General features: G+C 40.6%; 1 protein-coding gene across 1 annotated transcript in view; it reads left to right on the top strand.

Moving 5' to 3' along the window:
• Positions 1 to 15,400, top strand: part of DPT (dermatopontin) — a 34,129-nt gene extending 18,729 nt beyond the window's left edge. The window contains exons 3-4 of the mRNA XM_065936763.1: positions 9,876 to 9,983; positions 14,270 to 15,400. Of these exons, the coding sequence (XP_065792835.1) occupies positions 9,876 to 9,983; positions 14,270 to 14,336 (175 nt within the window). The 3' untranslated portion in view covers positions 14,337 to 15,400. The remainder of the gene's footprint in view (positions 1 to 9,875; positions 9,984 to 14,269) is intronic.
• Positions 15,401 to 15,705: the final 305 nt, after the last annotated feature.

The following is a 15,705-nucleotide window of genomic DNA, read 5'->3' as shown; positions in this document are numbered from 1 at the left end:
CTGGAGTGCCTACTCCAATACTCCATTGGCTACTCCATGATTTCCTTTAGGACTGACTTATTTGATCTCCTTGCAGTCCAAGGAACTCTCAAGAGTCTTCTCCAGCACCTCGGTTTGAAAGCATCGTTTCTTCAGCGCTCAGCCTTCTTTATGGTTCAACTCTCATATCCATGCATGACTGCTGGGAAATTCTTAGTTTTGACTTTACAGAACTTTGTCAGCAAATTGATATCTCTGCTTTTTAATATGCTGTCCGGGTTTGTCATAGCTTTCCTTCCAAGGAACAGCGTTTGTTTTTGTTTTTTGTTTTTTTTTAATTTCATGGCTACAGTCACCGTCCAAAGTGATTTTCAAGCCCAAGAAAGTAAAATCTGTCATTGCTTCCACTTTTTCCCCATCTATTTGCCATGAAATGATGGGACCAGATGGCCATAAAGCTGATCTTACTCCACATGGTTGGTGAACAGGCATGGCTAGGGTGTAGGTTATAACTGTGAAAGTTCCTGAATCCAAGACCTAAAGGTTCTTACATTCGGGGTAGAGTAGCAGGAGCTATTAAGAAACTACTAAGAAACACCAGGTTCTTAGAGGCTAAGAATTTAATGAGCATGGAGCTGTGTTTGTGGAAACAAAGTCTTGAGATCAAAGACTGACAGAGATGAGCAACTTTTCTTAAGTTGCCCAAGACATTAAAATCTCTGGTAACAAAATTTATCCTTGGCTGTGGTCTGCAATGCTCTGCCCATCTTCCCTCACCATCCCACTCTTCCCATTCCTCATCCCACTCTGTCACCCAGACACGACACTGAGAGTTGGTAGAATCAAACCGTGGAGAGAGAGAGGAGAAGACTGGAGAGAGGAGAGAGCTCCTCAGAAAGACACAGCAAGTCCACTTTGAAGTGGTCCCTCTAAGGAAGGCTTCCCTTGAATGGACCTCTTTCTGGTTGTGTGGTGTTAGAGCTGAGAACTACTATGGTTGTCAAGGAAATAGTACTGTTGCAAAGGGACCCTTGGAACAGTACAATGAGATTACAGGAGGCACTGTGGTATGCAGGGCATGACTCACTGTCCCGCCGGCACGTCTAGACATTTTAGTGGCATCTTTAAGTTTCCTGAGTCATGACGTTCTATGTTTTTCTAAATTGCATGAAACCTCTAGGGCATGAATTAGGTCTTATTTCTCTGGCATCTCAGCATATTGCCTGGCACAAAGTAGGCAATACATTTCTCAAATGAATAGTTGAACATCACAGGCCCCTCGGAACAGTAACAGTGGGGAAACCTGACATTGATATGAGGAGGTTTTATAGTGGAAAAAAGTCTTCCTTCAAGTGCATTATTTTATCCAATCCTTTTAACAGCCCTTAGGAGTGAGAACTGTTTTCCCACACCTTCCCACAGTGAAAGCTCCTGATAACCCTCTTCCTCGAAACCTTCCCTCACATCACTTTAACTAACTTGAATCACCTCCCAGGGAACTGGGCATATGTGGGTGGAAACATTTTTCTCTTCCCACTTGGAAGGCTGTTCTATAGCACTGAGCCTGACACTGAGAATTGAGCATCTATCCTCTCCAAGCTTGCAAGCTTTTAGGGATTCAGGAATAGCACCCTGTGCAAGGAAAAAAAGTAAATCATCCAAGCAACTCCCACGTAAGTGCAGGATTTATTTGTTTGGTGGCGACCAAGGCACCGCTCCCATTTCAGTCTCTGCAGTTTCTCATGAGATATTATAGCATCACTGAAGTCTGGTAAGAAAGCAAATTCCTGATAGAAGCAGACGTGGCATCACTCACGAGTCCCCACTGGGACTGGATACAGATATAAATGTTGTTACATGTATTTATTTATGTGTGAGAATATTCATTCTTAGTCCATTCATCTGCAAACCACAAACATGTGTCACTGAGGAAGCCACAACCTTTCAGAGACTGTTTGAATAATTCCCCAGTCTCCATGCAGCTCCAGCGGCGGCTTGCCATGCACCAGGCTGTCCCCATCAGCACGCTGAGGCTGTCCAGGCATAGACCGTGTCCCAGGGACTGACAGTTTTGAATTGAGCATGTGTTTCCTTTCCTAAATGTTTCTTTTCCAGATTCATGGCCTTTCATCAGGTTCACTGCATAATATGTTTTGACCAAAAAAAAAAAAGTCCTTCCTCAGAATCAGCATAGATAACGCATTAGTTTTCCTTCAGCCTTGAGTTTCTATAATGAATTTCTACTATGAGTTTCTATATGAATCTCAGATACTGCATTCTATTTTCCACTATCTGGTCTCCCTCTCCATTATGCTGAAGTCATAGGCCAGAGTTGTTTTTTTTTAATTAATTCCTAGATAGTTCTGGCTAACAGCTACAACAAAATCAGCTCATCTGAATATTCTCCTCTTTCTACCCGAAAGCACTCCATCAAAGCTTATCTTTAACTACTACTCTCATTGTCCAGATTTTAATACAAGATGGAAAATGTTTGCATTCCCGTTCCCCGTGAAACCATGACAGGGACAAGGATGACCTCATAGGCATCTCCATGTGGCATCTGCGTCCCCACCCCTGCTCAGATGCCTACTACAGCACTGCTCCCAGAAGCCTGATGGAAAGGGAAACTTCTACGATGCTTCCTCTGAGCAGGTTGGAAGCTGTTATTATAGAGATGGAGACACCACATTTTGAGAAAATAAGACTGGATGTTACATTTTTAAGCAGCTTGCATTGAGTTTAGATGCTTCTGGGCCTTAGATCAACCATCGCCTGGCACTGCATGAAGCACTAATCACTCATTTTAGGGGTCAATGGCCCCTTTGAGCTTCAGCAAAATTAATCGTATCTGTCATCAGTTGGGGTGGCATGGCTGTCGTAATCATTGTGCCATATTTCTAGTTTAGAAAAGTATTTGCTGCCTGCATGTCAGTGCTTCCTCCCTTTCTATGCTTAACCTTCAAGAGTAGAAATTTCAGAGATGTAGCTGCTTGTCTAGTAAGTAATGGGTAACCTAAGACCAGGTCCTACGTGCTGCTTAGAACAAAGTAAACGTTGCAATTCCATACCAAATTTGTGGCTCTATACTTTCTTGTCCACTCTCCTTTATGGTATTCTAGAAATAATCATTCATTCCTCTATTCATTAATTCACTTAATCAGACTGAATATAAATGGATATAAGTACAGTTCATGGACTTTGATTCAGTTCCTAATGATGATGATAATTTTTATTTATTTTATTTATTAATCTACCCTGTTAGCTCATTTACTTCTGATGCACAGAAATCATGATCTATGACCCAGATGAGAGAATCAGGGTGCAGAAGTTGTGGCTTGTTCAAAGTTCTGAACTCAATTCCAACAGGGCTATCTGCCTCCAGATCCCACATGCTTTGCACAGTACTGAGTCCTCTGAATCTCGATGAGAAAATAAGACCTGGACAGGTGGAGTATTAGGTAACAATACAGTGGACATCTCATAGTGAGAACAGAGAAGAAAGTGGTTATTTTAGCTGGAGGGGAGACACTGCAGTTTGTCCCCACCAATTGCAGGATCAGGGCAACCATGACACAGTGTGGCCAGTGAAAACTAACATGAGTCAAAACAAATATGCTTGCTGACCAGCCCTGGGCTTGGAATGGTGAGCTGGAAATTCATTTCCAAGAGAGCAATTTGGAAAATACTTAGGGATTTTCCTATTCTAATTTAAAACCACAGATATCTCTAGAACTGTGTTCCCCCTATTGTGATACATATTTGAACACTTTGATATACAGTGCTCCAAAATGCCACAAGAGGACAGACATGATCATATTGCATTCTTTCTCCTATCCCGGGAATTCAGGGCCTCTCTGCAGAGAAGGGCGCTTTGGTGACTCCAGAGTCATTTAGTCCAACTTGAACCCTTTCCCTAGCTCTTTGCAGAAGCCAGTTGACTCTGAGGTTGTTTTCCTTTATGCATAACTGCAATTGGGTTTTACTTTTCTCAGTTTTGCAAAAATAATTCAAATAGGTGCTGATCTAACACCTACTGGGGATGCCAGGTCACTGGCAAATTAGTCTCACCTAAAATTTTTTGTAGCTTACGTGGCAAAGCATGTATTAAGCAAGAGCGTTGATCACAAGCAGATTCTGTTTATTTAAGACACTTCTCAGTGATTTGCCTGTCAGAAAGGGGTGTCCTTTTTTTTGACTGGATGTAGAATGGAGGCCAGTCTCAACATATCCCAAGGCTATAAATGTTGAATTTCTCCACATCCACAGCTGAACTAGATTATAAAAGTGTATATGCTTGTCATATACACATGACCCCTCAAGGAGCTCACTGTATTGATCACCATTGTGAAACAAGATGCTATACAGTATTCTGTTTTTTAATCAAAAGCTAAATATGTGGTGTTGACAAGTAATAGGACTTTAGAATGTTGTTGTTTAGATGCTAAGTTGTGTTAGATTCTTTTGCGAACCCATGAACTGTAGTCTGGGGGGCTCCTCTGTCTATGGGATTTTCCAGGTAAGAATACTGGAGTGGGTTGCTGTTTCCTTCTCCAGGGGATCCTCCTGACCAAGGGGTTGAACCCATGTCTCCTGCATCGCAGGCAGATTTTTTACCACTGAGCCACCTGGAAGGCCCAGAATATTAAAATGGTATATTTTAAACAAGGTGTTAATTGGGAAGCAGAAAAGTGACATGTTAGTTGCTCAGTCATGTCCAACTCTTTGCGACCCCATGGACTATAGCCCACCAAGCTCCTCTGCCCATGGAATTCTCCAGGCAAGTATATTGGAGTTGGTTTCCATTTCCTTCTTCAGGGGATCTTCTTGACCCTGGGATCGAATTTGGGTCTTCTGCATTGGAGGCAGACTCTTTACCATCTGAGCCACCAGGGAATTCTGGGAGGCATAGAAAATAGAAGTAAGACGGAATTAGAGGTTTGATTGGCCAGAAGCCTCTCTAAAATGTTTGAGGAGGATGGGCTGAGCACTAAAGAATGGGATGGGAAACACTGTTTACTCTTGTTTTGAAAAAAGCTGAGGTATGGTTTCCTCAGGTACCCCCTTCTGGTTTGCTAACTTGTAGATGCTGGGTTTTCTTCCAGTTTTTAGGGTAGGACATCTGCAGTGTGTGCTTCTCTGGCATCCCACAAAGGGGGACAAGGTTGAGGATGTGATACTAACTGATGCTGGGCCATAGGGCATGGCCCCATTTGTTCTTGTGCACACCAGTGAGATGCACTGCCTAACAGTGGAGCCTCTAGGATGACCCCCAAAGAATCCAGTTGTCCTACTTGCTGACAGGTCAAACATGTAACAAATAGATGCTGGTGCTACAAGGTCTGACCTTGTGTTCAAGCCTCAGTAATCAATAATAAACAGCTTCTTGAATGGCTCAGTGGTAAAGAATCTGCCTGCAATACAGGACATGAGGGTGCAATCCCTGGGTTGGGAATATACTCTGGAGAAGAAAATGACAACTCATTCCAGTATTCTTGTCTGGGAAATCCCATGGACAGAACCTGGTAGGCTACAGTCTATGGGGTTGCAAAAGAGTCTGACATGACTTAGCAACTAAACTAAACAAATCAATAATAAAGGTGAAGTTTGATAAAATCTATATGAATCACTTTCTGTAGAGAAAGATTCAAAACCCTTTCCTTTAACTACTAAAAATTGCATAAGTTCTCAAGCAAACCTCCAACAATAAGTAAGTTGTCCTCTTTAAATTCTATCCCTATTCTCCTTTGTAAAATGAATGTGATGACATATATGTGAGTGAGCTCTGTGACATGTCCTGTTCTCATAGAAAAGGAGAAAGCCATCTGTCAGCTAGGGCTCAGTTTGTAGTAACACACTAGACAGCAATCATTTATTGATTCTAGCTGAATCCATTGATAATTTCAGAGCTTTAATAATCTTAGATGAGAAAATCCTGTATCTGTTTTAAAAATCCCCTCCATTTGCATGGGCCTTCTTCAATTCATAACCAAGACATTATTTAATTTCTTTCCATCTCCTTTAGACTTATCTAATACAAGAAATTGTACAAGTGGTTCTATGTTATCAAGTTCTCACTTAGTTTTGAAACAACCTACTGGTCCTGTCCCCTTGCCTACAGTTCAGTTCAGTCACTCAGTCGTGTCCAACTCTTGGCGACCCCATGGACTGCCGCATGCCAGGCTTCCTTGTCCATCACCAACTCCCAGAGCTTGCTCAAACTCATGTCCATCAAGTCAGTGATGCCATACCCTTGCCTAAAGATGGCATTAAAAGTAGTTTAAAGTGAGAAATTATGCTTCAATAGCCCTACTCATCCAAAAGTGATAGGGGAAACACACACACAGAGGGACAATTAGCTCTTTGTAAAGGGATATTTAAGGATCCTGATAGAAGAGCTTCAGTACTAGACTCCTTTCAGTAAATTGCATAAAAATGTCCATATAATCAAAGCGATGGTTTCTCCAGTAGTCATGTATGGATTGTCAGAGTTGGTCCATAAAAAAACTGAGCACTGAACAATTGATACTTTTGAATTGTGGTCCTGGGTAAGACTCTTGAGAGTCCCTTAGACTGCAAGGAGATCAACCAATCAATCTGAAAGGAAATCAACCCTGAATAGTCATTGGAAGGACTGATGCTGAAGACAAAACCCCAGTCCTTTGGCCACCTAATGTGAAGAGCTAAGTCATTGGGAAAGACCCTGATGCTGGGAAAGATTGAAGGCAAAAGGAGGCAGCAGAGGATGAGATGGGTAGATAGCATCACCAACTCAATGGACATGAGTGTGAGCAAACTTGAGGAGAGAGTGAAGGACAGGGAAGCCAGGCATGCTGGAGTCCATGGGGTCACAAAGAGTGAGACACAACTTAGCGACTGAACGACAGCAATGTTACCGACAGAACTTTCTCTTCTTGCAAGGGAAGGGCTGTTTGATTGTTTTAACTAGTCTGGAAACGTACGGCAGTGCTCAGTATGAAATGTACTTTGCCATAAAACTGCCTGCAGTGACCTGGTAATTCACAAGGAATCTGGAACCACACTGAACTCCTCCCCTTCTGCCCTCAGGAAGCCCATCCCCATAGTTTATGAAACCCTGATCTTGTGCTTCCTTGTAGTTTCCTTTAATTTCCTGACAAGTCCCTATGCCCTTGTCCCAGTGTCTTGTTCTGAACGTTTAAATTCTATTTTTTCCTTCTGAGGAGTTATTGCTAGGGCTTTCGCTTCTTGGAATATTTTGTGTGTGCATGACATTCTCAGAAACTAAATGGAGGCATATTTATCTTGTTCTAAAATTCAGAATCCTGGACTGTATTGAAACAGCAGTTCCCTCTATGAATGGTGTTTGGAAGGTTTATTGATTGGGGTTCTTTCTTCCTCTATATTTTTACTTTCATAAAGTAGAAGTAATTTTTACCAATACCCAAACTCTTGCCTTACCCTCTTAATCGAAGATTCTGTAAAATAATCTACACTTGACCTCATGATTTTATAACAAAGACAAGACAATAAGAAAATCCCCAATATCAAGTAAAAACAAAAAACTGGCTGGGACCAAGATGGAAATACACAAATAAGCATGTATGACACCTTCTTGAGGGTATTCTGGAAATTTACTGAACAGCAGTACTCCACAGAGAAACCTCACAGACAAACTATCAGCTGAACAGGAGACTTTTGGTCTGGTCACTAGCAAAAATGAAGCCATAGGAACTGCTAGTTGAAGAAAGCAATGGATAACTTTTGTCCCCCTTTGAAGGTTAAAATGTCATTTTTTAAAAATGCAAGCCTCTTTTCCCCATTTCATTCCAAATGTATTTAACTATCCAAATAATCTGAAAGCAGATCAGTAAAAACTTAAAAAAACAACGGTCTAGCATAATGATTTCCAATAGTTTTGGGAACTGGATTTAGCTTAATGCAGTGCTGCCTTGGGGCTCTCTTGGTGGCTCAGATGGTAAAGAATCTGCCTATAAAGCAGGAAACCCAGTTTCAATCCCTGGGTCAGAAAGACCCCCTGGGGATGGGAATGGCACCCCACTCCAGTATCCTTGCCTGGAGAGTTCCATGGACAGAGGAGCCTGGTGGGCTGGTCCATGGGGTCACAAAGAGTCAGACACGACCGAGTGACTGCCATACACTATTGCCTTAGGTAGATTTCTGCCTCAGCACATCTTAAAATGTTTGGCAATTAACTTTTATATATTGTATCTAAAGAGTGCTCTAAAAAATCTGGAAAATTTTTTGTGCTCCCTGATGTAAGAAAAAATGCCTCCTACTCCATCTCTTTTAATCCTAATTTGCATTATGAACAAATCCCCTCCTTCTTTGGGTAAACTTGAATCTAGCACTTGTTTGAATCCCCAGGAATCACAAACCAACAGAATCTAAATGAGAACATATTAGGGCCATTTATGAGTCATTTAATATTTTCATTAGGAAGAGAAAGCCCTTGTTCTGAGTCTCCTTGGAAGCACAAAATAGGGTTCAGCATTAGCCTGTTTCCTTCCATAAATATTAAGCAGAAACACATGTAACCCCCTCTAGATAGGGCTTGGTGTTCTGATGGAGCATAATTATGTCTTGAGAAGAGAACCAGAGAACAAGAACAAGTGCATAATGTGGGAAAACAAATGGTCATGAACAAAGAGAGTGAAGTTTTAGGTTCTGGTTAACTCAGGTTATCTTGTGCTAACTTGTTGCATCAAAGCTTGAGAATCTTCTGAGACCTTCCAGTTTATAAATCAGGCTTTTTAAGATTTCATGATAATCCTTGCAGTATTAAGTCTACATAGAGGGAGATCTTTTTATCTTCAACATACAATGACCTGTGACCCCAAATCAGATTAAATTATTGACATTATTTGTTTCCCAAACAGGTTGGGGGTGCAAATAAAGACTTTGGGGAATCCATATCATATCAAAAGGACTATTTTGGTCCTTAAGATCCCCAATGGTGAAGCATTATAAGAGCCAAGGAATTCTAGATTTATTCCAGGATGGACCACAATGAGCCTACCCAGGGAGAGGCCAGGGCTTGACTTAATCTTGGAGGAGAAAGAAGGAAATGTGAAGGAGGAAGAAGACACAAAATTTCTCCCAACAATTCAACTGCTACCACGTGTCATACTTATTTGTTTTAGCCCAAATGACAAAGCTATAAGGTAACCTTCATTCTTCTATAGACCAGGAAACTGAGATTAAATGACTTTCTCAAGTCTATTTATTTATTCAACAAATACTTATTATGTACCAGGAACTGCTTTAGATGCCAAAGAAACAATGGCAGACTAGGTAAAAACTACTTTTATACAGCTTATATTTTAATATTTTTCAAATACAGTAAAAAATGCATATAAAATTATCAGACAATACAAATATCATATAAATACATGCACACATATATATTTGAAACAAAGTTTTTATCTATATACATAATAACTGATCTTCAGTATGTACACAAGAACTTATCTTTAGTGTGTATAATGTAGTCTCTGATATTTTCTATTCAATCTCTTCTTTTTTAAAGCTCAGCTGGTCCTAACCAATTAAATTGATTTCATGATCTACTAGAAAGTCACAACTCACATTTTGAAAGCATGGTTCTGGTTGATGTGATTGGAATGAACTAATGCTGATATTAGTCAGTGCTTCCTCAAGGCCTGAGGAGCTCTCTATATCTTTTTTAGTGTCTACTTTAGTGGCAAGAAGGAACTTGAGACGTGAGAGAAAACTGTACATCTTTTTGCAGCCTGGAATGGTTTAGCAGAGATCATCCAGCTCTGATTTGGATCTCCCATAATGTTGAAACTGTATCTCTCTTCTATAGCATGTCTCCTGTTTGCCCCTAGCAAGAGTGTTTTATCTTTTCCCTCTAACCTTTTTTTCTTCCCACATAGGCTGACAACAGAATATCCAGGCCACTATGGTGAGGAGATGGACATGATTTCCTACAATTACGATTATTATATGCGAGGGGCAGCAACCACTTTCTCTGCAGTGGAAAGGTGAGCCTCCACCATGGGTAAGGTTAGAGTGGTCAGGGACCCGTTCCCTGCAAGGGTCATATCTGCAGGATCTTTAATCTGGGGTTTTCCCTATTTTAGTTTTCTACTTGGTTTAGGTTAACTAAAAGATTGACAGGACAATGGAAAACAATGGGAATTGAACCTATTTCATGGAGCAGCTCACCCTTGGAGATGAGAATGGGTTCCAGATTGCTCAGAGCAGGAAATGCTCAAGATGGTATTCCATGATGGTTTATGCTCTTCCCTTTACTCAGTTTCAAAAAGCACTTTTTCCTACCAAACATGTTAGAGAGGGCTGAAATGATTAAAAGAGTGCCCACTGTCAAAATGAATCCTCTCCAATACCACTTCTCTATATGGTCCTCACTTTGAGTTGTGGGAAGGGAGAGAAAAGAGAAGGAGAGGGGACTGGAGAGGAGAAACACAACAAAACTTACCAACTATATTTAGAAACAAAAAAGGAGAACTTAAGAGAAAAACAGTACTAATTTTTTTCAGTCCCCTTTCTCTCACAATCAGTTCCCAATTTTATCACAAATACATCGAAACAAAATAATAAGAGGAAAATAAAAATTCTTCTAATAAAGAAAGAGATATGAATAAATTCAGATGTTAAAAGGTTGATTTGACCTACTTATAGTTAGGTGATCATCACTTTACACAGCAAATGAATTCCTGAAAAGTTACCAATAACTGCTTAGCAAATAGAACAAAAGCTAACTCACTAATTCGTTAAATAATAGAATGACAAATTTGGGTGTGACATTTTTGTATATATTTATGTTTTTATGTTTTTAAGTGCAAGGATATCATACCTAATTGGAGTTAACTTATTTAATATGACCTTTAATTGAAAAAAAAAAATTAAACAAAAATACTAACATGAAAGACATCTGAAAAGATGCAATACAGGTTTCAGGCTCCATGAACAAAAACACTTACATTTATTCATAGGAAACCCCCTCAATTCTCACACATTAATTGTTTGCATTTTACATACCTTTTTATCTAGCTTAGTTGTTATTTTCTAGAAGGGGCAAATTAAAAAATAAACTACAGTGAGATATAACCTCATAACAGTCAGAATGACCATCATCAAAAAGCCTACAAACAATAAATTCTGGAGAGGATATGGAGAAAAGGGAACCTTCTTACACTGTTGGTGGGAATATAAATTGATACAGCCACTATGGAAGATGGTCTGGAGATTCTTTAAAAAGCTAGGAATAAAATCATCATATGACTCAGCAATCCCACTCCTAGGCATATACCCTGAGGAAACCAAAATTGAAAAAGGCACATATATTCCACTGTTCACTGCAGCACTATTTGCAACAGTTAGAACATGGAAGCAACATAGATGTCCATCGACAGATGAATGGATAAAGAAGGTGTGGTATATACATACAAAGGAATAGCTCAGCCACAAAAAGGAACACATTTGAGTCAGTTCTAATGAGGTGGATGAACCTAGAGCCTATTATAGAGAGTGAAGTAAGAGAGAGAAAGATAAATATTGTATACTAATGCATGCATATGGAATCTAGAAAAATGGTACTGGTGAATTTATTTGCAGGGTAGCAGTGGAGAAACAGACATAGAGAATAGACTTATGGACACGAGGGCAGGAAAAGAAGGGAGAGGGTGAGATGTGTGGAGTGAGTAACATGGAAACTTACATCACCATATGTAAAATAGATAGCCAATGGGAATTTGCTATATGACTCAGAAAACTCAAACAGGGACTCTGTAACAATCTAGAGGGGTGGGATGGGGAGGGAGATGGGAGGGAGGTTAAGAGGGAGGGGACATATGTATACCTATGGCTGATTCGTGTGGATATTTGACAGAAAACAACAAACTTATGCAAAGCAATTATCCTTCAATTAAAAATAATTTTAAAAATGAATAGGGAAGATGTTACTTCTCACCAGTTAGAATAAAACAGCTGAATGATGTGACACACACAAAACTAAATTTAAGAAGAAGAAAAGGAAGGACCTAAGAACTCAAAGACTGTGGACATTTATCAGTGGTGAGTAGCCCTGAGGGGCAATACTAGACAACAGTGTAGCAGGGTGCTCAATGTTCCTGGTGATGTTTCCAAGTCAATGAGAAAATTAGTTTGGCATTTTCTGTTTAAGGAGGCAGAAAGGAATGTAGTCAAGAGAGTACACCATCCAAAATTTCCTCAAAATAAATATATTTTGACAGTTAAAGTGTCCAGTGGCTATTGACTTGGACATTTTCAGTTACGTAGTTTAACCTAAAATCTTGGAAAACTGGGCTATTATATCATGCGTTTCTTTACAATTAATATACCCATGCAGTCATTGGGCAGGAGCTTTTCCTCCACAGGCAGATCATAGTGGTTTTCTCCTGGAATGGAGTTGTCCAGCCGGGGCACACATGACCTCTAGAGCCAGATAGCTCTTTGTTGCAGAAGCATTTCCTGTGCATTCCAGATGTTCAGCAGCATCCGGACCCCTCCACACTAGATGGCAATAGCAACCTCCCCTCCCCCAGAGTTGTGACAACAACAACAATAAAAAACCCTGAGGAGCAAAACTGCCGCTTCTTGAGAACCACCATCTAGGAGGGAAATCAGTGACTAAGCCTGATTCGAATAACTTGGTTCTTTTACAACCAAGTCTAAATTTTGTTTAGCATCAATTAAAGCCCTTTGAAAGAGTAGTGTGAATGCCTGGCTCAAAATCTTATTTAGTTATGTCTGTTGGCATAGAGATAAATCAGACTTGTCTACAGTAATGAAATTTATTTCATAAACTCGCATGCCACTGATTTCCTAACCTCCATCTAAAACAGGCCATGTCCTCTGTTAACAACTGCAGGAATAAATACTAATAAATAGTTGGTTACCCAGGCTCTTGAAAATTTTTATACTTGGAGATCCTATGCCTATTACTCTAAACAACCTGGAGCAGCAGACTCAAATTACAAAGCCTGCCTTCCTGTGTGAGCAGCCTGTTCCATAGCTGTTGGCAAGAGTTACCTCCCAGAACTTGAGAGAGGTTAGTCCTACCTTCCAGATTTGCAGCTTGATGAGGATCTTATCAGTGTTGGTGTCTAAGAAAAATTGATCTGGGAAGAGGTCTTTCAGACTGAAGAGGAAGAAGAATATTCTAAGGTTAAATGACCCCACTGTGCTTGGGAAGCATTTCGTGGCTATATATGGAATGACTTTTTTGCCCTTCATCAAGACTTTGCAAAAGATGTGACAGCCGTGTTCTCAATGGGGTTATAGGTGTCAAGTTACAGAGTCATTGCGGTATCAGATAAAGAGCAAGATTTGAGGTCAACAAACTTGGAACTTGAAATTGTCACCTAATTATGTTAATAAAGTTCATGTTGCTCTGAGTCCACTTCTCCACCTAAACAACGACATATTGTGAGGATTAAATGAGAAAATATGTAAAGCATCTAGTGCAATGCTAGACATATTGGAGGACTCATCAAATAGTAGTTACAGTTGTCAGTACCATTGCTGCTGTCATTGTTAAACAATATCAGACCGGAAGAGTGCTATGCAGAGCAGACTTTCAGTATATTTTTCTTAAATAGGTGAACAAATAACTTGGGCTAGTCCTTAGCAAAGAATGTTCCTTGAAATGCATCCACACTATATTTTTCAAAACTAAACAATTTTGTTTTCTCATACCTATGCCTGACCATCTAAACAAATATGCAATTTCTGTTATGCAAAAATGACAGGCACTTTCCTTTTCATAATAAGGCTTTTAGAGTTGTTTTCTCTCCATCCACTTCCCTGTAGTAGTGTTTTCTGAAGAGGGTATAGCACAGAGCCCAGCACACTGTACGTTTTCAGAAAAAGAAAGAATGAGCAGATGGATGGCCTATGTAAGAGATGACTCTTTACAATGAAATGAAGAAAATGTTAAATAAATGCTTTTATCCCAAGCTGTTAACCTGTATGTCCAAGAAGGTGCTTTTGAGACTGAGCAGTGATGAGCTGATCCCTGGTGATAAATAGGACCTAAACACACTGGCAACCTCGTTAGTCCCCTCCAAGATTATCTTGAACTGGGTGAGGAGGTGTCTAGGAGTCCTGACCTCATAGACAATTACCAATAGGTTTTCTAGAGACTTCATAGAGATGTTTCCTGAGAGGAAAGTGAGATTAGGTGTCCCTTAAGTTCCTAAATTCTCCAAAGGTTGCTCATTGCTTTATTCTTCCTAAGGTGTTTTTTCTCACTGACATCAGCTCTCTGACTCTCTCCCTACAGGGATCGCCAGTGGAAATTCATAATGTGCCGGATGACTGACTATGACTGTGAATTTGCAAATGTTTAGATCTGCAACCTACCAACCTGGGTGAAGGGAAGAGGTCTGGGAGACCTGAGGACTCCGCAGATGTTAACATCAGCAGAGACTCCTAAGTGGTTTCTGTTGCTCTCTTTTCTTCTGCTCAAGCTGGCTGGTAGCTGTAATGCCAGTTTTCTGGGCCTTCTGACTAGTATCACACTTATAATACAATCCATATTTTCTCACTTTCAACATGTTCCATAGAAACCCTTTTGTACGAGTGACAATGGCTCTGTTGCACACCACATATTCTGTGTGCACACGCACAGCCTGAAAACAAGCTAGTTGCTTGAGCACTTGTCTCAGCCTTGCTGTTGCTTTTACAACCCAGGGAGCTGCCTGGTGCTGAGCAGTACCTGTGAGGAGGTTCAGTAGTGGAATGAAGGGGCAGAAATTGAAGAAGGGGGCCAGGAATGCTCTCTGGAGCTCTGTCTGTTTGAAGGAAACCTAGGATCTTCACAGAGAACAGATCTTCTGCCTTAGGGTGACCCACTTCTACCCTCCCGCTCCACGTAAGCCATGCTTGCCTAGAAGTTCAAGGGCAGAGCTCTGTGCTCCAGGAGGGAGGAGACTTGGAGGTGAAATGGGGAGGTGAAATTGTTTGGGCCTGAAAGACTGAGGACTGGAAGAATTTCCTAAACTGGAAGAAGATTGTTAGCATGCTTAGTAATGAAAATGAGCACAGGGACCAGAGAAACCTGTGAGAATCAGTCTCAAGTAAGACAAAAACAAGGAGGATGAGAGAGGTCAGAGAATGAGACTCAAGTTAGGAACCTGGAGAAAAACTAAAAAAGGAGTTTGACTTGCCGGCCCCTGGAAAAATTGGTGTATGCCCTGTAGCTGTGTTAGCTACTGGCAAACTCACGTCAATTGGTTTCGGTTTTCTGGTTGGGAAAGTCTGCCCTGGGGGGATTTACTTCTCTTCTACGTGTAGTTTAGGGATGTCTTTTGCAGAGGTGGCACTGTCTTTCCTCTTCCTGTGATGTCTCCATCCCCAGCCCTTTGTACTCTCTTCATCATAAAAAGAATAAAAATATTAATGTTTACCACGTTGCAAATGTTAAGGGTCATTTTTCGCTCTCTGTGCTAAGCCACGTCAATCATGTCTAACTCGTTGCAATCTTATGGATTGTAGCCCTCCTCTGTCCATGGGATTCTCCAGGCAAGAATACTGGAGTGGGTTGCCACTTCCTTATCCATTTTGCTCTCTACTCCTCCCCTTTCTGATTATTTGGAAAATATAGCTTCTCATTGTGATTTGTGCCAAGCACCATGCAGGGCACCAGGAATCCAATAATGATAATGACAGAGTATGAGAAATCAAATAAATAAAACATAAAGTGCTAAGTGCTTTCAT

The sequence above is a fragment of the Muntiacus reevesi genome, chromosome 5 (assembly GCF_963930625.1).
Source record: "Muntiacus reevesi chromosome 5, mMunRee1.1, whole genome shotgun sequence".
Lineage (NCBI taxonomy): Eukaryota > Metazoa > Chordata > Mammalia > Artiodactyla > Cervidae > Muntiacus > Muntiacus reevesi.
The sequence above is the reverse complement of the archived record's forward strand: the minus strand, read 5'-3'. Positions and strand labels throughout refer to the sequence as shown.